Source organism: Coturnix japonica, chromosome 1 (assembly GCF_054131305.1).
Source record: "Coturnix japonica strain WE chromosome 1, WE-NBRP24, whole genome shotgun sequence".
NCBI lineage: Eukaryota > Metazoa > Chordata > Aves > Galliformes > Phasianidae > Coturnix > Coturnix japonica.
Window position 1 is genome coordinate 80,142,484 of NC_140663.1, and position 23,317 is coordinate 80,165,800.

A 23,317-nucleotide genomic window follows, 5' to 3' on the forward strand; every position below is an offset into this window, starting at 1 on the left:
AGTATTAAGGTGAGAATGTTACATACCCCTTTAAAATTTAGATTAACAACAAAAAGCAAAAGAATAAGAATTTCCTTAAAAAGGATATTTTTAATACAGAACAACACTCTTCTTAAATTGGTAATTCAGTTCATGTAATTACATTTACACGGGGAAAAAATGGGTAAATTCAAATATTCTTTTAAAAATCCATTTATTTATTTAAAAAAAAAAAAAAAAAGCTCCATCATACACAGACAGTAGTCAGTTTCAAAGTCGGTAGTCAAACCACAGCTGTTAACCATACACCCAAATTGCTTAGACTGGACAACTGTATTTAAAACACTTTAAAGCCTGTTTGGAAGAACACCAACCTTGTAGAATCTAAATGTAAAAGAAGGATATTAAGAAAAGTGATTTTTTTAAAGCCTAGGTGTGAGAAAACTGATAATGACAGTGAGATATTAACACGTCAACAATGAATAAATACAAGAACTTAAAGTTCAAACCCACCAGAAATCTCATAGATCATTTTTTTTTCTTTCTGATACAAGATTCAAATGTCAGAATTATAATGTCAGAACTGTTTATAATGTCAAGTGATGCTTGTTGCATACTTTTACTATATTTTATTGATCAAACTAGAACCTGATATAATTGCAGATGATGGAGCACATTTCTTGTGCAGAGGGACATGGATTCATAATGAATTTAGATGAAAAGCTTTTTCATATGGAAGCCTTAATAACGGTTTATTTCAACCTACATTAATCCATGCACTAATTATTTTGTCTTAAGTTGATGCTTCTGAGAGCATTTAGTATCAGTGTTGTGGCCAAGGAGTACTTATTACATAATTGTAGTGATTTAATACACCTCGTTGCAAACTTAAGAATCTATCCCAACAGAACCCCAGACAGAACTAGAATTTTAGACAACCCATACAATTACATTTCAGAACACAGAATTACTCGTCTATTAAAAAGAATAGTAAGTTGTTTTTAACTTGGTTTACTAAGAAAATGAGGCATCTGTGATCATGCCATCTACAGATCTCTTCTCTACGCTCCTAACAACTACCACATTCAGAGATGATTGCAAACCAGTTTGAAAGAAGGTAGAAGTCTCAAAGAGACTAAATTGCTAAAAGCTTTCGCCCAAGTATCTGGGCAGGACAGACATACCATAATTTGTACTCCCTGTCAAGGAAAGGCAGGAAGAATGCAGCTGTTGAACAGTCTGTTTGGCAGAAGCCAGCAGTCCCACCAGTATGAACTTGTCATGATACTTCTTACCTTTTGTCTCGTGCAGCCATGGCAAAGAGCCCAGTGAAAATAAATTATTATGCAAAGAAGGACATATAAGTGAAAGGACACAAATCTCTGGGAAACCAGATGATGTTTGTTCCAGTGCCTACAAAATCGTTTGTTTTAACCATTCTTTGAAATTCTAATTTTACTCTACAAAGTAAACAAAATTTCATTCCAGTGCTTCTCTAAAGGTTAATCTGAAAGAACAGTAGCTGAAACCTGCCAAAAGCATTAAAGCATCACATTATTTTAATTTACAGATGTAATAAAATCAAGAGTGCTATATGGCTTGTTCAAGAGGATGCACATCTCTGGAATACTGAGCTGGCTGAGGTGTTTCTCCAAGAATCTGCTCTTATTTTGAGCGCTGATTAAAGCAAATGTTAAATTAATGCAAAATAGTCTTTGTTTTTAATGGACCCGGATAGAAGCCAGTCCTACCTATCGCCACACTAAAGTAGTAGGTTAATGAACCAACATTTGGAATAATAAATGTATTAACTCCATGTCTTCTAGAAAGGTTGTATTTTGCAATAGTGTCACTGTTTTATTGATTACCTTGAGATGTTTATTAAAAACAATAAAAAAAAAATTATTTGTACTGCATCAAATATCTTTTCTATTACACATGGACAAAAGTTTGTGTTCTGTAGCTGCTAAGGTCATTAGTGAGAGACAGAATAAAGAAATGGAGAGATGTGGAATCAAGAGTGAAAATTCCAAAGGAGAATTTTTCTTCGAGCTGGTGGGTCAGTACTGTCTGGGCTGGTTTTGACAACATCAAGCTCTCTGAATGTAGGAAATATTATCTTCCTCAAGTAGACGACACAGATGCAACATCCATCACTGAATCCTTCAGATGCTGTGCCGCCTGCCATTCTGTATGACTTTGATTACATTGGAAAGGTCAAAACTTTTCGTAATCAATTCCATTAGATCTTCGTCTCTTTCCACACCACTGATAAACTCTTCTAAAGTCAGTTCCCCTAAAAGGAAATCAGATACTCCTTAGGAACCAAGGAATGAAGCAATCATTCTCAACGCGACACAAGGCCATTCAAGCCAAGTTGTATCCCTCAAGAATATTCTCTTTTCTTCACTGCTGGTATGCAAATACAGGAAGAATATTTTCTAATATATTCCCATTTTGCACCAAATTCTAGAATTCAGACTCACTTTTCTCTGCTAAAACAAAGACTCCTACCACAGAAGTCTAAGCCAACTCAGACTGAATTTAGCTACACAGACCTATTCTTACCAAGGTAACTGGAGTTTATCTTATAGGTGGCTTTACCATAGGCTAGGGCATGATTTGCCAAGGATTACAAGGCATGGCCCCTGTGTTAACTATTAGGATTATCTAGAGCCAGGATAAGATGTAGTAAAAAATCTATTAAGTGGTTTGCTTAGAGATAAGCAACTAAAATGGTCTTATTTTTTTTAGATTTCTTTTAGGAAGTGATTTTTTGTGGGGTTCATGCCAGAATCAGGTAGTACTTTGGAAGTTTCAAGACAACTAAAAAAACCACTTTTTATTTTATTTTATTTCTTTTTTATTTAATTTTATTTCTTTATTTATTTTTAATTTTTTTTTGAGGAACAGGAACTCTTTAGCAGTTTTTCTCTTTCCCTGCTCCCTTGCCTAGCAGTGAAGGCAAAGGTCAGTTCAAGGCATGTGTCTGCTGGCAAGGTACACTGCAGTGTACACAGTTCTCCATTCAGAAGTTATTCCAGTGATGCTGTTTCTCTCTGAGAGGGGAGACAGAGCTTGGTTTAAAAGGAATAGTGTTTTTTTCCTCTTGGAATGGCTTAAAGTTTTTATTAAAATCATAATAATGAATGATTTCTTACTCGAGTAATAAATTACAAGAGGCCAGGAGAAGAATAGCTGTATGACTCAGTGCCTGTTCAGTTATGTGGTACTGTCTGCACTTTAAGCAGGTTCATATGCACACTATTACAGTGAAAGGACCCCTTCTGATGCAAGTCTTAGCACATAGGCTGCAGCGAAAGGAGTATGTGGTATTTCAAAGTAACAATACCAGAATGCAGTTGTACAAAGAACACTGCAGTTACCAGTGAGAAGTTACGTTGGCATGTCCAGGCGCACTGGGACTGTCACAAACCTCAGATTTCCTTCTAATAGTGAAAATAAATTTGAAAGCCATCAGGAGATTTGTTTTAGGAATTGCTCCCAACAGCCACAAGATTATTTCATGTATTTTAACGTGATGAAGGAGATCACAACTTGTTTATTTACATTTTATTTTTATTTTTATTTTATATAGATGTATATTTAATAGGTAGCTACAAGATCATAGCATAGTTTAAGATAAACTTGGCAATTCTTGTCTTACTCCTCAGGTTGGTTTAATCCTGCTGCTTTGCAGCCATTTAAAAATAACTAGCTATGGAAAGCAGCTTGAAATAGAGGCTTTATGGAGAGGATTCTGAATAATTCATGTTCTCATGTCCCATAGCTAAAATGTAAGACATACCAATTACTTTTTCAGCTAATTGTCTAACTCAGATACAGCTATTACTTGCAGTGAACAAATATCAACACAGGGGCCAAAGTAAAAATAATCATAGTATTGAGGTTAGATTCTAGAATATGACTATGTTGTTTGAAGTCTATTATTTGCCTTTACCCAAACAATGGTTCCAGTAGGTAGGCAAAAATGCTCTACCAATCATTCATATGCATCACAAGAGCATTATTTATGTTCTGATCATATATTGCAAACAGTTTTCTTAAAAGTAACCTTAATACACAAAGTAAGACACCCAAATAATGAAAAACAACATAAAAGCCTAAAACCCTGTCTCCATCTGATCTTGCTCAGCAATGCTTTCCTTATGTTCCTAATTTGTTAATGATTTCAGTAGGCGCCAGTGGAAGGAGGATTTTCATGGTTGGAAATGGGAGGGAGCATATTCACGTGACACATCTTATGTTAAAAACAACTCCAAAGCAGTGAGTTAAAGCTTTAGTTTCTAACTGCAAGTCCAATTGGCTTAGTCTAGCTCTCTTGAGAAGAAACAATAGCATGTGTCTTAGCATATGTTAACATTCAGATTCTGAAGAGACATCAAGTATGCTGTCCAATCTTTTCAAACATGGCACGTGCAACCTTGCATTCTGGTTTTTTTATTCAGTTTGGGCAAGTTAAGACACATGTTTAGGCAGATTTTTGATCACGTTGATTTTGCTGATCAGCCAGAGGATTGGCATTCTGGATAAACAGTGCAAGATGCTGCAGTTCATGTTTTAGCTGCTACTACATACAATTCCTGTGCTAAGCTAATAGAGGCAGTTGATCTACGCTTCACTGTAAATTTGAGAGAATACATATTCAGGTTTTCAGTACTTCAGTTGTCTGCTCAACTCCCTTTATGATCCCGCACTCCCCCATGGGGTAGGGGGAGGTAAATACTGCCAATACCAAGAAAACCTAGATTCTTACCATCATTGTTCACATCTATCTTCTGAAATATCATGTTAGTGAATTCTTCGGCAGTCATGTTGGTCTGTCCATTAATAGCCTGGATAGCCTGGAGGCAGAAATGCAGAAAGTTCTTTCAGACCTTTTTCCCTCCAAGTTATGAAAACAATACACTGGCAACCGCACTAATTGGAATGCAGCTCTTTAGTTCAACAGCTCTTCAAAAACACTAAATAAATTGCTATTTCAAGTAAATCTTCAGTAATGAGGATCGGAAATTTAATTAACATCACACAGCCTGAAGATTAGAGACTGCATTTACATATCTCTGAAGGTCTTCTGAAACCATGTGGCACCTCTGTTGTTCAATGCACTTGTTCAATCCACACCAGCACTTTCTTTTTTTCACCCTAGAGAAATCTTTGTGTTCAGGGAGTGCCCTATGATCTGTGTGACTTAAATATAGTATTATTTTTCACAGCTGAAAGCACATGATGAGAAAGCCTAAGTTTATCTTTTAATAAAACATGTTTAACTTACTAATCATTCATCACAAATTAGAAGTTGGCAGAATTCAGTTGTCTAAAACAGAAGTCTCCCCTCTACTTTTTCTATGGCAAAGGTATCCGAGAATAAAGGTATAAATGAATACTTCTGCAAAATTCTGTCCCGTTTACTGTTGTAATCATTATTGCATAACGTTGGTCATTCTGATCAATAAAATATAAGCCTACATGTTAATAAACGACAGTCCAGATGCAACAAGCACATACTTAAAGAGCTGAATTCAAAATCAGTATCATAATTATTTATTAAGTGACAGGGGGAATAGATAAAAATATATGTAAACACACATGTATGTTCTAAATGGACATACTATAGACAATTTTTTTTTTTTACTTGAATCATCTTGAGATGAACGGCCATCAGTCCTTTCTTTTGGTATTCCTGATTTTATTTTAGAAATCATCGGGTTTAATTAAAATGTATGTTAAATGAGTTCAGCACTGATATGGAATTCCTGACCACCACTATCTCTCTACCTCACTTTACACAGAGTTCCCCCAAAATGGCAAGAATTTTACAAAAAATAGGTAGATAACCTTGTTTGTATTACTCATTCATACTTCATATACTCTTTGCTATTTTATAAGTCTGACCCCAGTGCAGCCTTTATAAGGCTGTACATCTGTCATGGTTAATTTGGTCACACTAAGAGTAAAACAGTCGTTCCTGATGTACTGACTACCACAGAAGCCCTCTAAATAATAAAATACACCAACTAGGCTATTAAGAGGGCACTGACAGGGTGTAAGGTGATTTGGGCAGAATTTTGATGGCTTATAATGATCTTCTGGTCCAAATTTCGTATAGCTGAAGGGACCAATGAAATTTTAACTGGACTTCTTCAGTCTAAATTAGAGTCTCAGATCTGATATATCTTTTTGGATAAGCCTTTGCTTATTAATGCTTGGCATAAGCGGAGCCCTTAATGGCTGTAAGCCTGTATTTTTATTTTTGTTTAGTGCCCACCTATTTTAATCTAGCCTAAGTAAAATGACTCGTGCAGGTTTAAGTTCTTTTAATCCAAAAGAGAAGCAAACACCTGGAAGTTTGGAAGGTTTTAAAACAAGTTAAGCAAAAAATGACATCTTTACATTAAAATGATTTTAATTCACTTTCCAGATAAAGTGCAAGACAAAGGCAGTTGCATCAGTACCTTCAAGTGAAAAATAATTGAGAATATCTACAATAGAAAGATGACATTAGTCTTAAAAGAGGAGAAATCTGGGCTGTGCAGACTCTTCTATCTTCAGAACACTGTTCTTTGTAAAGGGATGCATCAATTTCATTTGTTTGACCACATGGCTAATCTGGCTCCTTTAATTTGGGTCAGTAGCTCTTGAAAGTGCCTTGTCAGGCAGCAGCACTAAGACAGAATTTGTGAAAAGCAAGTTCCTTGTTTATTATCACTTTAAGTAACTATTTAGATTTTATGTCCCCTGCAGCAGAACCTTGATCTTCATATTTGCAAGAAACCCTATAATACTTTTTGGATGAAAGCAGCTACTGAAGTGTAAAAGATTCATTCACTAGAGTGAGTTGAAAAATATGGAAAACATTTTACAGAAAAAAAAATTACCCTGCTTTGTTTTCATAGGTTTGAAATTGACCCATTCTTCTGAAAAAAAAAAAAAAATCTACAATATTTATATTGAAATGTCTGTTCGTGATTTAACGATGAAATTATTTTTTTCCAATTTAATTTAAAAAAAAAGAGTAATAACATTTGCAGTAAACAAATCTAAAAGCCTTTCAAAAAGCATTAAAACATTGGAATGTTTTGATGACACCTATATTGTTTCCAGCTTCTAGTTCAGTTGTAGAAGCCATTTTTTCCACAATAAACTGGCACAAACCCTTGTAACCATCTGTTTTGTTCATTATGCTTCTTCAGTTCTACCCTGCCTTATGATGCAGTTCATCAGAACAATGTTTCTACTGTTTCTACAGTTTTTCACTTCCACTAAAGACGCACATAGCTGTAGAATTCTGGTTTAAAGTAAAACACTACTGTTTACTTCAGTAAGCAAGAAGCTAGTAACCAGAGTGTCATTAGCCAGAACAATTTTGGCTTTACAACCAGTAAAATACAACACGTGGAAACACTGTTTCAGAGACAACATCCTATGCCAGATGCAATTGCTGTAGGTCATAATTTGCTTACCGCGAATATGCTCAATAGTTCTTTTTTGTCAATGCATCCGTTTCCATCAGCATCATATAGCTTAAAATACCATTTCAATTTTTGGTCAATTTTTCCTCGTATAACCAAATTTATTGCTGCTATGAACTCCAAGAAGTCTATAAATCCATCCTAGGAGAGAGAGACAAACAAACAAACAAACAAACCTGTTTAACAACGTTGCTTTTTTGCTTATTCTGGCAATTTCACAGAAACTGGTTATCAAATTCACTATAATACAAGCTGATATATAAAGCACCTTAGCATAGAAATTTCCCCTGGCATTTAGAAAGGATGAGCTCAACTGGAAGCACTGTAAGAAGGAATCCTAGCACAGGCAGTTTTGTTCTCCCTGGAAAGCTCTGGGGGAAGCAATTTTGTTCACAGCAATTATTTCTGACATTGTTTGAGAAGAAAAAACAGGTTTGTGGTAGACTTCCACATAAGAAAAAGGGGAGTCTTGGATATCCAACTTCATACTGTTGAGATGTCTGCTGTGGAGCTGCTTATATTCACGTGGGTACTGCAGAAATGTGGATGTTTTCCAGTGCAACAGAGCAGCTCCAGATGTTACTAATCTGAGAGATCATGCAATAAATGTTGCATATGGTAAATAATAACTCAGCATGAGTGATAGATACTATAGTTTATTCATATAAGCATTAGTTCCCTCTGACCAATAAATTTCACATGGGATATAAAGCTTTCAAGTCATAAACTAGCTTTGGAATAGTGAGGATTGGGGTTAATCATAGGGAAGAAGCATTTCAGATGGATTTAATTCCATATGTCTTGCTTCCTTCTGCGATGTTACTGAAGGAAACCTGTCAAGGACAGTACTCCACGGTCAAGTGGTCTAAGTTACCGTGACGATTCCTCTGTTTCTGTAAAAATCTGGTGAGGGTGGAAGAAACAGTTGTTGAATTTGGAGACTACTAGCTCCAACTGTTTCCCATGTGCATATAAAAAGAATTAGCAGCTGGTAAATTTAATCTTGTGATCTTTACATTGGTCAGAATCCAGCCACTTGGAAAACCTTGGAAAGACTGTCATCAGCTTTAGATGGCTTGTGGCTGAGAAGATTGGATGAATATCCAGTAGGTTTAACATGTTACTTATATTTATTGCCTTACATCAACACACGTCTTGCCTTCTGAGGTTTTGCAATCAGCAGGCATTAGTCTGTCCTCCAGACTGTACTAAAGTAACAGAAAAGAAGACTTGTAAAGGTATGTTGTGACCCATTGCCATACATGTAGTGCTTGTTTTGATTTCTCTTCAAGGTGGTTTGGCACTGTAGTACCCAAGTTTCAAATACACCAGATTCAATATATATGTAGACAGGTACTGAACATGAATAACTTTTGCAGGCTGAGCCTCTCTGCGCAGGTTCTGCCATCATTACTAGACTTACTTTAATTTTAATTACAGCAAATTCACTAAAGGCAAAGGTATTTCTCAACTACAGTTTGGGCTGAAATGAAATTCAATAGTAACTACATATAGTTTTCAAGCAAGGCCCAATGTTAAAAGGAGATTAAAAAAACAAACAAACAAACAAATACACACACAGAAACAAAAACAAACAAAAAAAGACATTATGTAACACAAACTTTGCGCTTCTTTCTGGAACACCAATTTGGATTTCAATTTTGGGAATACTATTTCAAGAAATACTCCATCAGATATTTTACCGAGGGCTCCTTTTACTTTACTGATTATATTTCCAACCTTGGATTTCATAATCTACTGAGAATGTGATTAGGTGTATTTTGCATTGCTGTTCCTTTATAGAATTTCATAATATTTAGTTAAACTACAGATTAATTTAAGGCTTGCTAGATATTCATGCCCGGGTTCATTTTCTTCTTCTTCTTCTTCTTCTTCTTCTTTTTTTTTTTTTTTTTTTCCCTTACATTTCATTTTGGGTTTTGGAAAACAGTATTTTGTTTCTTTTCTTTCTATATATTTCAATTCCATCGGTCTGACCAGCAACAGAATACCAGAAGCTTGGGAAATGTAACAATAAGGTTAATATGGTGGGCATAACGTCTTGCCTAGTGGGTCATTTGTCCTGTCCCAGGCAGGAAGGGATGAAAGACAAAGGTTAAAAATCCATCCAAACAAGAGAAAACCAAACCCAACAAATAAAAAAGCCAAAATATTTCTGAAATACATCTGAAACAACGTGCTTTTTAGAGAAGCCCCAGTCACATGGAGTTGTGGACATACAAAGACTGTGTACAGCATGGTAACCTCAAACACACCAGGAATAGAGATACTAAGAAGTCCAACGTTTATCAGCACAGTATGGAACCAGAAGCACTCTATAGAGGCACTGATAAGAAATGTGCCGTTTCTCTGTTATCCACAAAAAACATACATTGTAGGTAGAAAAGAAAATACTTGCATGATGTGAAAGCTGTAGAGATTCTGTTAGACATCCAGAGTTTTCTCAGATAAAAAGAAATATTATGCTTTTTATAGTAGTATACAAGAGCCTCAGAACAGTGCATTAAATAATGGAAAAATCATAACAGTAACTGATGAAGATCATCCTGTAGCTCTATGAGTACAATAAATAGTGCAATAAATGTATTATGATGTTATTAAAAGAATACTGCAGTGCTGATTTACCCATCTGCTTCTCTGTAACGATTCACAATACACATGAGGTATGTCCTCACGTGTCTCTGGGCTCTGTACAGCCTCACGCTGTGCAGCACACATGCTAATGTATCTGTTGCTTATTAGGAAGTCACTCAATCTCAAGAGAAGGGCTATCATAAAAATAATAAAATAAACAGTAATAAAAAGTTTAAAATAACAGAATAAGCAGAGCTATTTACTAGTGGAAGAAGATAGAAATTCTTTACTTCTTGTGTTTTACTATGCTATTCCAAAGGGCTAATTCATAATATTTTTATTTAAAAAAGGTAGCGCTGGTGAAGCCTGTTGTTTTGACATTTTAGAACACCGGAGGACTGATGGAGGTGGGTATGAGTTGACTGTCTCTTCCTACTTTGGTGGTAGTGTGTTACCCTCAATACCACAGGTGTCTTGAGTAATGGTGAATTCATACTCACTTCCCCTCCTGCACACATGAAGACTGCTGGGTTAAGCTCACAAAATATGCACTCAGGATACAGTGGTAAAGGTGGAAAATCTCCTTTCCAAAACAGGAAAAAACCTCCCAAAAGCAGTTCTGAGAAATTGGCTGGAGAGCCACAAAAAATACCCCCTAAACTTCTTTTATGTGCCCCTGAATAAGACCTCCAGACATACTCCTTGGCTTAGTACACTTAACAAGAATAACTAACTAAATTTTTAGTCTTTAACAGCTTGATCAGGTGAACTAGAATGTTAAGGTCAGATAAGACCATGAGACCACATGACTTGTGTGTAGCAGTTCCTTTGGATGCTGTGTTTAAGTTACTTAGATTTCATTGACAGGTATTTTTGAAGTCCCTTGTAACAAGATTTAATTCACAAAACAAGCCCAAAAGTAGACTTCTAAATTGGAAGGAGTATTTTTTGATTACATGACACAAATCCTCAGGGCCCTTCCTACCCAGCCCACTGCCCCCAGACTCCATGGAGCAGTGCAGGCAGGCTCTGCCTGAAAAATGGCCATCCTGGGCTTGCCCTTCCCTGTCCAGGAGAGCAATTTGGGCTAGCAACTCCCCAGCAGGACTTTGGCACATTCACCCTCAGCCCCTACAGGGATGAGTTCTCTCTCCCTTCTAAAACACTTTCAAAGACCTGGACAACACTCCGTACCCTCTGTACAAGCACTTGCTTCCAAGATGATCCTCACATCTGAAGAACACGCCTTGGACATTAAGCTTTTGGATTTGCTAAGATAAGTACAGCCATCAGTCCATGTCAAGCAAGCATTTATGAAACAAATCCTTCAGTATGGTGGAGATCTCACTAATTATCATAGAATCACAGAATGGATTGTAGAAGAATGATTTGGGTTGGAAAGGATCTCAAGGACCATCAAGTTCCAATGCCCCCAGCACATGCAGGGCTGCCAGATGCTAGATCAAGTACTAGATCAGATTGCCCAGGGCCCCAGTCAACCTGGCCTTAAACACCTCCAGGGATGTAGCATCCACAGCCTCTCTGGACAGCCTGTTCCAGCACCTCATCACTCTCAATAAAAAACTTCCCCATGACATCTAATCTAAATCTCCCTTCCTTTAGTTTAATACCATTACTCCTTGTCCTACTGCTATCTACTCATGTAAAAAGTTTATTTCCCTCTTCTTTATAATCTCCATTTAAATTTTTGAAGGCCTCAATGAGATCTCCTCACAGCCTTCTCTTTTCCAGGCTGAACAGGTCCAGTTCCTTTAGACTGTCTCCATAGGAGAGGTGTTCCAGCCTTTGGATCATCTTCATGACCCTCCTCTGGATCCTCTCCAAAAGCTATGCACCTATAGAACCCCTTCTTCTTCTTTTTAACATCCTTCACCAAGTTTAGATCTAGATCTCCTTTGGCTTTCCTAATCCTATCATCTCTGCAAGTTTGGACAGCATTCCTGTATTCTTCCCAGGTGATGTGCCCTCACTTCTATTGCCTGTACTTGCCTTTCTTTTCCCTCAGTTTGATCAGCAGATCCTTGCCTATCCATGTCAGTTTCCTTCCCCCCTTTCTTGTTCTGATGGATAGAGAACTCTTGTACCCTCAGAAAGGCATCCTTAAAACGTAGTAAGCTTTGTTCCACCTCTTTGTCTATAAGAACAACTTCCCAGGAGATTGCATCCAATAATTCCTTAAACAACTGGAAGTTTGCTCTTTGCCAGGCCCACATTCCTCAAGATCACAAACTCAACAAGGTTGTGGTCACTGCTGCCCAAGCCGCCTCCAATCTTAATATCTTTAACAGTCTTCTCTGCATTAGTAAGCAAGTCCAGCAACAGTTCTGGTCAGGCCGTCCAATACTTGAACTAGAAAGTTGTCATCAATGAACTCCTGGAGTCTCCTGGATTGCTTACAGCTTGCCATCTTGTCTTGCCAGCGGATATATGGGTGGATGAAATCCCTCATCAGGATGAGAGTCTGTGAGCACAAAGTTTCTTGTAGCTGATGCAGAAAGGCCTCATCAACAGGTTCATCTTGATCAGGTGGCCTGTAGTAGAGCCCAAACACCAGATGTCCTTTATTGACTTCATCCCCAATTTTAAACCGCATTCTGCCTACCTGCTTCTGACTGTTTCTCAGAGGGAGCTCCTCACAGTCTATCCACTCTTAAGCATAAAGTGCAACTCCCCCACCTCTCCAACCTTGCCTGTCCCTTTTAAAAGCTTATAGCTCTAAATAATGGTGCACCAGTTATGTGAATAATCCCACCATGTTTCAGTGATTACACACAGCAGAATTTATCCCTTTCATTTTAGAACACCCATGACATGTAGGCATCAGACTAATTTCAGAGCAAGCTTCCATGCAGCCAAAAATGACAGTCTGAGTGCCTTGATTCTTGCAAGCAGAAGTTTCTGGCACTGCCCAACTCCTGATCAACCAAATCAGAATTGGAGAAAGAAGATAAAAACCAACCAGTAAAGGCTTGAGAGTGTATGCTTAATTCCTCAGTACTAGAGAGGTTACAGGAGATGTGAGCTGGAGCTCAAGAAGTTTGGAGACAAATATTCAGGTGTAGAACTTACAACTAAATTGGTTTTAAGCAGAAGTTAGTAGTTCACTTTAGGCTAGGTCAGGCTAATTATACTGATATAGCCCACATACTGAAAGGAATGGTGGTAAGGTCTACATGTTTGAGAATAACTGTTTTGAAATCCTAGCTAGAAACTAGCAAATGACAGGTGACATCTTCCTTTCTGTCAAAAAACATTAAGATTTACCTACAGCTAGACAAGGGCAAAATAATGTATAAAAATGGGGTTCTTCATTAGTTATGGGGTCTCCTGAGAACAGAGTCATTTAATATTAGCTTTTTATGTGAGGTTTTTTCTTCAGAATGTTGGCTTATGTACAATTGAAGCTGCTGACTTCTATTCCGTCAGGACAGACTGCAAGGGAAAAGGAAAAAAAAGAATGGCAGCCTTATGCAACAAGAATTAGTACTCAAGCCCTGGAAGCCTGAAAAAGCCATTATGCTTTAATTCCAAGAATAGCGTTGCTAATCTTTACATGTCCTTAAAAAAACTCTCACAGCTTCAAATTATTTTAATGCAGATTAAAAATAATTGACTGTGAATACACAGCCAATGCAAAACAGTGCAGTCACTCAAGGGTGGGCTAGAACAGCCAGACCTGGGCATTTTGGCTGTGTAGCTCTTGAACATGGATTTCTCATAGTGTTGATGCATTTCTACTGAGATAGCTGCTGGGTTAGTCAGCCATTTCCTGTGGCAAGCCATAGTCATGCATATTGAAAAGAATGGTTTCTATTCCTGTAAAACCCTACTCATTGTGAACTCCTTGTCTTACTTAAGTAAGAGTACTGAGGACTCATATAATAATGGTAACATACAAAATAAATGGTGTAGTTTTCAGTTTTGCCCCTAAACTGTACAGAACTCAGCCCAACAGCAGGAGAATAGCTCAACAGACTCTATCTGGATTAGTAAGTGTGCAAATATAGACTGTGCAGGTATTTCAAGCCCTGAGCTTAGAATGTTAAGCCACCTACCCTCCCCACCCCATCTCTTAGACTATTACTTAAGCCTGATAATGCAGCGAGAAGCACATTATTGGCACAGGTCAAAGAGCAGATTACAACAGCTCAGAATAACTTCTGTGAAATTTATAGCTAAACCTGTGTGCTCCTCCATTTCATAGTACTGATTTCTCCATTCTCAAAAACTAAAAGTGGATTCATTTTGCTCTATTTAATCTTTCCCAATTTCAACAAGTCCCTGAGTTCTGATGATGGAATCTGGGGCTTGGAGAAGATGCCAGACCTCTGTCTAGATGTGGCTAGAATCACCAGTTTGCTAAGTAAACAAATCTGACATGTCACAGTGAAGGGGGGAAACTCTTGACATACAAAGGCTGCTAGGTAAGGATGAAGGAAGAAGCAGGAAATAAGGAGTGGCAAATCACTCTGTGGTTTTGTGATAGGTGCACACTCTCTGTTACATAAAGAGGCCATGCTATGTTGACTAAACTGTTATACAAAGTTCTGCCTTGTCCAGATGAAGAAGACCTTCTTTGCTTGGTGGCTTAGAAAATACTGGGCTTTCAGGTTTGCTGGCAAAACTTTTGGGAATTCAATACTCTAAGATAAACAACAATTATTTATTTTTTGTATCTCCCCTTCTCCCTTTTTCTCTCCAGTCCCTTGTTACCACATACTATTTTCTTTCATGGTTATTGGACAAGGAGGGAGACAGTGATATCACCAAGGCATGGGGCTGAGGCTTACAGCCTGACAGAACAGTGTACAGAAGGGCTGTGCAGAAGAAAATCTTGTGTTTAGATGATGAAGCTCTCTGCCATCATCTCTTGGATGATTCATCTTTCTCCAACCCTAATGTTGAGCCTTTGCTCATGATTTTACGATCATCTTCCCTGAAGCAGCAGGCAAGACAGAGTAAACTAAAAGACACAACCATAACCACAAAGCTTTCTATTTTTCATCACATTTCTTGCTGACAGTTCAAGCAAACTTCTTTTTTGACAAACCCTAGTGAGACAAACCTATAGGAAAAGAACTTTGAGGACACAGATGCCTTCTAGGGGCAAGGACACTGGTTTTTAGTGGCAAAGATGCCCCTTAAAAAGGTTGTTCTTGCATCAGATCTTAGGAATTAAAGTCTCAAAGGTTGTATGCAAGAAGGCTCCCAAAAGTTAAACAAATTTCCTATTATTCTCTAAGCTACTATGTATTATCACATAAAGGACCTCAAGGAAGGAAAAATTTTAATACTCTACTTTCTTTACCTCATAGGCTTTTTTATTTCTATCAAAAATAAGATATTATATATCATGTTTTGTCACAAGAAAGCTGTACATTTAGTGTCACTAATTGAGTTTGTAACCAGGTTGGTTAAAACCGATGATCTGATTTCTCTTGTACTTTTTCTGCAGTTCTTATTCCCAAAGCTCAGCTCACTGACACTGTTTTCACCAACAAATACGTTAATCACAGCTGCACATAGTTTTGGGCTTAAGCAATGCTTAAGTGATAAAGGGGAAAAAGAACAAAATGTAAACTAGAAGTAGCCTTCATTTCCTCTATTCATAAATAAGAAGGCAATAAATAGAAATAAATAATGGCTGCCCTTTTGAAAAATACTTAAAATTTCTTTAAAAAAAAACCCACTACAAAGATTAATGAAATCTTTCTGATTAAAATTACTGTTCTCTTTATCTGTATAATAATCTAACAGTGTTTAAAAGTAAGTATGATTAACTGTGCAAAGTTAATCTTCATTGCCTGTTCATATAATGTGACAGAATTATGGGGTTAGCTGGTAATGGTAGTAATATGCTCAGTAATGACTGCAGAGTGCATTCTAATTTGTTTATACTTAAATTAAAATTTCAGAGAAGCCCTACGTACATCATTACAGAAGTGTAATTGCTTCAGTTTTGTTCATAATGTTGGTCACTGAGTAGAAAAGACGGATTTAAACCTTTCCTTATAATTTCCTTTTGTAAAGGACCTACAGGCTGCACTGACTTAACCCCTGAATCTCAGGTGCTCTAATAGGAATAGGACACAGACCTCACTTTATGATTCTACTTAAAGAATCAGCTTTTCCATGGTTGATGGTGCAGTGCCATTGCTGGGGAATTACTCTGAACTAAAGCTTTTAGACCAGAACTCATACGAACAAAGAATTAAAAGATAATGTTATTAAGCTAAGGATGGCTTTACTAATAGTGATACAATAGTCTTTTAGCTGGTAATGTCATGCTATTACAGCATAAGTTAGTACTATTACAGCAGTAACTCTCATGAGAAACAACTAGAAAATAAAATCAGGATTGTGAAATTTCACCAGTGATTGTCTGAAAGTACTTAGAAAGTAAAAGAATACCACAGCTTTTTTTGGAATCAATATAAAACCAGATTTCCAGATAAAATTCTACAGGTAGTTAAAAAGCACAACAAAGACATTCTTTAAGACAGACTGTTAATGAGTAGTGTTTAATGGCACCAGATTAAATAGTTATAGAACATTGTTTCTATTCTATGAATTTTTTAATAAGGGTATAGTACCTTTAAAAGGCACTTATGCATAGTGACAAAAATAATACAACTGCACTACTTTGAACACAGCAAACTATAATTTAATGTCATACTTATTTACAGCAATCAGAGTAGTTGCTTTATATTTGAAATAAATTTGTGCAACATTACTCCAGATTAAGGCATAGCAGACTGTCTGTTTTTATTGGTTTTGTTGCTTTCATTGCATTGTGTCCAAAACTAACGTGAAAAGGATTTCTACATGTACGTGTCAACTCCAAAAGCCAAAATATTTCTAGAAGTAAGAGCTGCAGACTTGTTACTTCTGACAGAAAGGATATTTCTGGCTAAGATACATTTCTGATCTTATTTTAATCTAGCCCTTTGTTTAGAAGCTAATTAACAGATTGACACACAGGTTTTATGGCTGACTCTGACAGCTATGATTGCCACGAAAAGTGTTTTATTAAACATTTCCTGTTGTATAGACTTAATTAGAGGCAATTGTGAGAATGAAAAAGGGTTCAAAATCAGAAAAAGCAAGAATTATATTAATCTGGGCAAAGTGATAGCACTATCCATGTGTGCAAGGGCAACACAAGAATTGTAAGCAGAGAAAATAAATAGCATGAAATGTAGCATGTCTTGCCAAGCACAATACCAGCCTATATGGCTCTTGACCCCTTACTGTAGTGTGCAATGCATATGTTGCTGCAGCAGCCTTACATCTTTGGTTAAGCTGGTTGGTTAGAGTAAACAAGGAAAAATGTAATTGCCCAGTTAGTTTTTTCAACCTGAAGAGATCCCTAAAATTATGCATGCAGCTGAACTTATTATTTGCACAGATATTTGAAGACTTAGAATACAAAAACAACAACAACAATGACAACAAAAACCCCCACAAACAAACAAACAAACAAAAAACCAACCAAACAAAAAGGAAAGTTGTTCAGAAAAGTCTGAGAAAATATTTCTATGCTTATCATCCTCTGATGACTATTAGCTATCACATCTAATGTGAATCAATTTTGGTAGTATCTCCTGAGATGAGGATGCCACAGTGTTGGCAAATCTGTGGTTACCATAGGGACACTTACATGAAGGCAGCCCTGGAAATGATTCTCAACTGGAAAACAAAGTTTCAAGTGAAGGAGAGTTGGCAAAAATACCAAGTAGTTCTAATTGAATTCACAGGAGATGGGAACAGTTCATGTTTAGGTTTCAGGTAGTGTCTGAAGTATTGCTCACCAGCAATTCTTTATGATTTTTTTCGTGCTTTAACAGGAACACGGAAGGCAGCTGTTGTGTAGTGACATGTAACCTTTGAATAGTTGGGTCATGTAAAAAAACCCAACATTTTCATATCAGTGAAAATCTTTTTCTGTCTCTTATAGTTCTTAAGAAGGGGGAGAAATGGAGAAATAAAATGACCCAAAGTCAATTAGTTACATTAATCACCAAAACATATATGAAAAATATAAAATATCTCTTTGTAGTTTTATCTGAGAGCTGCAACTTCTTTAGCAAGATAATTTCATATTCTAATTATGTGCATTTCCTTCTGCTACGATATCTGAGAATAGATACTTGCCTAATCCAATTCATGCCAACGTAACCAGAGAAGATAGCATCTATTTATAGTGAGACCACAAAATCAGGTGATGAAAAGTCTACCTGAAAATCACTGAAAATCAAAACAATAAAGGCACAGAAGTACAGTAGGGAAGGAGTTAGGATGACAAAACGAGAAACAGCAATCTGCCTCCCAACACTTGTCAGTACTGTGCAAAGTAGGAGGGGTGAAAAGACACTCTTGTTCTTTCAGGGGAAAAAAGGGTTTTATATTTAGTTTTCATTGCTACATACATCATTTGACACATAACTAAATTCTACTGAAGTAACACACTTTTGCATTTCTTATTATCTGTTTTACATCAAATAATCTGCTTTAACTTTCTTCTCTAGAATGTAAAATTGATTCCTTTTATTTTCTTTTCTAGGTTCTGATCTGCATAATGATGTCAGACGAGATCTAGTTTATCACAGTACTACTTTAAATCTTAAATGAAAAAGCACAAACTAAATTGATATCAATGCTTAGCTAAAGATTTTGTAAACTCTTTAATGTGGACTATATGTCTGCACAATAAATTTAGGAAATATGCAACTACAATTCTCAGTTGAGAACTACCCAACACTTCAAGAAATGTTAACAAAAAATCCTTGAGCTTGCACACTCTTTCACTGCTGCTACAAATCAAAACCTTATTAATCTTTACTTTTCACCAAGTAAAGACTGCTAGGATTCAAAAAGTGGTTGAACAATGCTCTCAGGTCCTGTATGGAGCCAGGAGCTGAACTTGATGATCCTTATGGGTCCCTTTCCACCCAGGATATTTAATGATTCTATGATATTTATTTATTTTTGCAAAGCAACAAGACCATTTGTGACAAAATAAGCAATAAGAGAACTAACACAGCAGCATCCCATCTTCTGGATATTGTTTCACATAATAAATGGCTATATAAATGTTGTCCTTCACAGGACACAAGAACCCAATCGATCAATCAATTCTTGCAATATTTGATCATTAAATTTATTAGTTGCAAACCTTTCTGGAAGTTATTAGAAGTGGATGACAGTACTCTGGGTTTTTATTTAAAGTGAGAAGGCTTTTCAGCATAAGTGTTATGTAGTACCAGTGATGATTACAGATTTTACTCCATAATTCTGTTTAAGAGAAAACAATGCTTCCACTGAAATATCATTATAGCAGACAATTCTTTTCAAGGCACATTTTCTTCTTTAGCACTGGTGTAACATCGTTTTGAATTATACAACGATCTCTGAAATGTTATATATTCTTACAGAAAACCCAGTATAAATCAGTACATTTGGCAGCTACTTAAGTACTTTAAATAAGCATAACAGTTTCCTCTCTAAAATTCATCACTAGGCTACATAAACCAGGGCTGCATGGCAGTTATGCCTGAACTGAGATGCAGAGAGAATAAAATAAGCATTTTATCTTACTTTTATTTGCTATTTGTCTTTGACTGGTGATTTTTCAATTTTTATTACAAATAGCTTAAGAATGAAGACTGAGATCATTTTTTTTCCCTTAAATGGCATAATTAAATATCATTTAAAAATAAACTTTTTTTTTTTTTTTTTTTTTGCACTTCCATTTTAAAGAAAACATTATTTTTGAAGACTTCCATTGGTAAGCTGTGACAAAAGACCATTTATTATACTGCCAATGCTGTGATAGAAACAATGCTTACAAGTATTAACACATGAGTGATGAAAAAAACAACTACAGTGCTACCACAATATTTTTTTCCTTGTTTACTGTCAATGTCTGGTTTAAATGGAAATCCTAAAAAAGAGAAAGATGTCTTTAACAGACCAAAACTAGAAGGAGCAAGGCTAGCAAGGAGGTGAAACGCAATGCAAAAATGCAAACAATTTTTTCCACACAAATCTCACTGGCTTCCTATAAGACTAATATTCCACACTTTGCTTGCTAGAAGGTTTATACTGGGCATACAGGAAACAGATGAGAAAGCCTATGGATGTTTTAAGAGCATTTGACCATCATATTCACAATGGGCTACCCCTAAGCATGGATGACCCCAACTAATCTCAAGAAGCATTATGCTGCTATAATTGGAACTGTAGATTAACCTCAGGCCCCACACATTAACACAGCTTTCTGAGGAGATTCCTATTTGTAAGAAAACAGGAGCCTATGTGAGAAATAAATATTTTATTCTGACAACATAGGACTTGACTAAATGACTTAAGTTTTCCAAAATGAGTTTCTTTAAAGCAGTCCACAGATTATATGTTTTTATGTAATAGCTTCAGCAATAGAAGTCATAACTGTTTTAAATCATAAAAGCTCCACTTGCAAACCACAATGCTGTCTGGCCGCAAAAAGTTAGACAAGGGAAAAAAACAGGTCATGTATCTATAAATGTCAGCTAGGCAAAATATGAGAGAAAGTTCAATTTTGCTAGCTGTCTAGCTAAACTCTGCTATATAACAGGAAAGAAAAGGGAAAACATCTATATCAAGAAATTGTATATACTCCAGTGCTCACTGTGATAACAACCCCTTTATTAGAAAGCAACAACCAGATGAGTGAAAAGCACAGGAAATCAAATATTGACCTTCAAACCTGAGAAATTTCTGTAGTTCTGAGCGAAACTGAATGTGGGCAAACACCCAAATGGCCAAATTATTTCTGAATCCACGTGTATTGTACATACACTCACATGCATTAACTTTGGTGGTTTGCAAATGAAAAATTATCATCTGTTTAATATTATGCAGTGTCTAAATGTTCTACACAGTGTTGTAGAATGATAATGATCCCTTATTTGTAGAATTGTAACTGCTATTCAAGAGACTCCAGTGTGATACTCCCAGTAAGCTTTCCATTGATCACTCACTCTTCACGTATCTGTACTTTTCTAAAAGCACTTTTCAGGATGAAAGCTTATTTTTTTTCACCAGAATCCCCCGTGGAGACAAAAAAGCCATATAAAAGGAAAAGGACAAAAAATGAACATGTGGAATGAGAAGATCCTCTTATTTTACTTTATTGATAACAGCATTCCTTTCTCCTGCTCTGAGAAGCTGCTTTATTTCCAGCCTCACCACATAAAAAACATCATAGACACAAACTTGAAAAGTTTTTGATTGATATTTCCTGTGTCTAAAACTATGCCTTAAGAATAGTGGTTAACAGTCTTGAAAAAAACAGGGTACTGTTAACAGCATTAGAAAAAGAAAAAATAATTCAGGACATAACAGAAAGGCAAAACATTATACTACATAGGGATAAAAATACAACAAATCTGCTGGCATGGGCTCAGGTTATCAGTCTTACATCTCTGACTCCTAGCATTACAGAACAGAGACACAGAAAAAAAAATAAACTGTAGTAGAAAATATTCTCTTGTATTGGCTATACAGCCATACTCTGCTGTTTCACAGGGATATATTCCTGAAAACTGCAAAGGTTAGTAATACGGTGGGTAGCAAAGCAATTTTTCTGAGATACTGAATTCCTGGTCATTATCCCATTTCTCCATCCTTTCCCCATGACCAATCTTGTTTCAGCTGAGGAAGATGAGGATAAAAACAGTGACAGGTAAAGTTTAGAAAGAAGTAACAGGCATGTTCCCAGTACAAGGCAAGTTCAGTCACACAAATGAAGCAGCTGAGATCTTTCAGGATGGAGATCCAGAAAGCTATGTCAAAAAGATAGCATGCCCTGCAGCTAAAAGTTCCACCATGGCTCCTCCCGCCTCTTTCTTCCATGTGATATGTACTGTCCCTTTATGTTTTAAACATATTTATTAAGTGCCAGTTTGCAGCTGCTCATTAATTCATATGGGAAAAGTTACTTCACTGTCTGTCTACCTTACTGCTTCAGATATGAGTGACGAGTGTCTGCACAGCAGGGTGACAAAACTCTGAAACACCTCATACAGAGAAGCGACCATTAGCGGATTGTTGCCATTTTGTTTGTGTCTGGCAACTAAATGTGAACAAATTCTCTAAAACTCACATTTATTCCACTCTTCACACCTCTACATCAATACAGAATCTTAAGGTCTCGAAAATCTGCAGAGCGTGTGCTGGTAGATACATTGCAGCACTGCAGTGAGAACCTACCAGCAAGAAGGCAGACCTAGAAAATACCCCACACTTGTCTGCCCATCTGGTAAGATATCTTTTACCTTCTTCCTTCACAGCTACATAGTCTAAGGTCACCTACACCTAATGAAAGGTGCTACACACAAATACTAGATGGACAGAGTTTTGACATTGCCTGTTCCCTAACAGGCAGCTACATTAGGGAGTGCAAAATTGCAAATACAAGCACTTGCTGCAGTAGCTGGGAGGGTAAATTGGAATTATAGCCAAGAGAATTTACTTTACCTCTTCATTCAGTCTATCTAGTCTTGTAAACACACAGTGTGTATTATCTCCTTATCTTAATTACATTTTCCTCTCTGCCATACACTCAATACAGTACTTCGGGCAAATTTGTTTTTCTGTGATGCACTTCACTGGTTAAGTGGAGATCATATTTTCCCCTTTGTCTAATATTGTTCTGAAAAAGGAGTTCATTAACTTTGTATTTGATCGTATAAATATTTTTATATACTCACATACAAGCATTGGATAAGCAGAGGATAAAAGTATAACCAGCGGACTGCAAATTACATCTCATTTCTAGAATAGCTTCTTGACATTTTTAAAGCATCCCTGGAAAAGCACTAGCAAGAGTTCTACCCAAAGCCCTCAAAGGACAGTCCCACCTCTTGGCCTTTGGTGCTCCACACCAGCAACCCTGTCCACGACAGCAAATTTTTGAACAGAGCACAAAGAAAAGCCTGAAGGCTACAACTCACAAGCAATCCTGTACGATTAAAGAAGAAAAGAAGTTTTACCTGGTTCAGATCAAAGATATCAAACACTCGTTTAATGTATAGATCTCCCTGTGGATCCAGCCCTTGCAGACCAAGGAGTTTCTTGAATTCGTGCAGGCTAAGTTGTCCAGATGGGCACTCTCTCATAAATTTGCTGTAATAATGGTGCATATCTGGGATAGAGCCATCACCTGGTAAAGATTCATTGGCACCCAT

General features: G+C 36.7%; 1 protein-coding gene across 1 annotated transcript; it reads right to left on the reverse strand.

The window, feature by feature from the left end:
* Window positions 1–103: 103 nt before the first annotated feature.
* On the reverse strand, window positions 104–23,317 carry GUCA1C (guanylate cyclase activator 1C). The gene is made up of 4 exons (XM_015877749.3): window positions 23,123–23,317; window positions 7,464–7,613; window positions 4,757–4,844; window positions 104–2,275 (listed from the first exon to the last, which is right to left on the reverse strand). The coding sequence occupies exons 1-4, from the start codon at window positions 23,315–23,317 to the stop codon at window positions 2,145–2,147; spliced, it is 564 nt and encodes a 187-aa protein (XP_015733235.1). The 3' UTR covers window positions 104–2,144.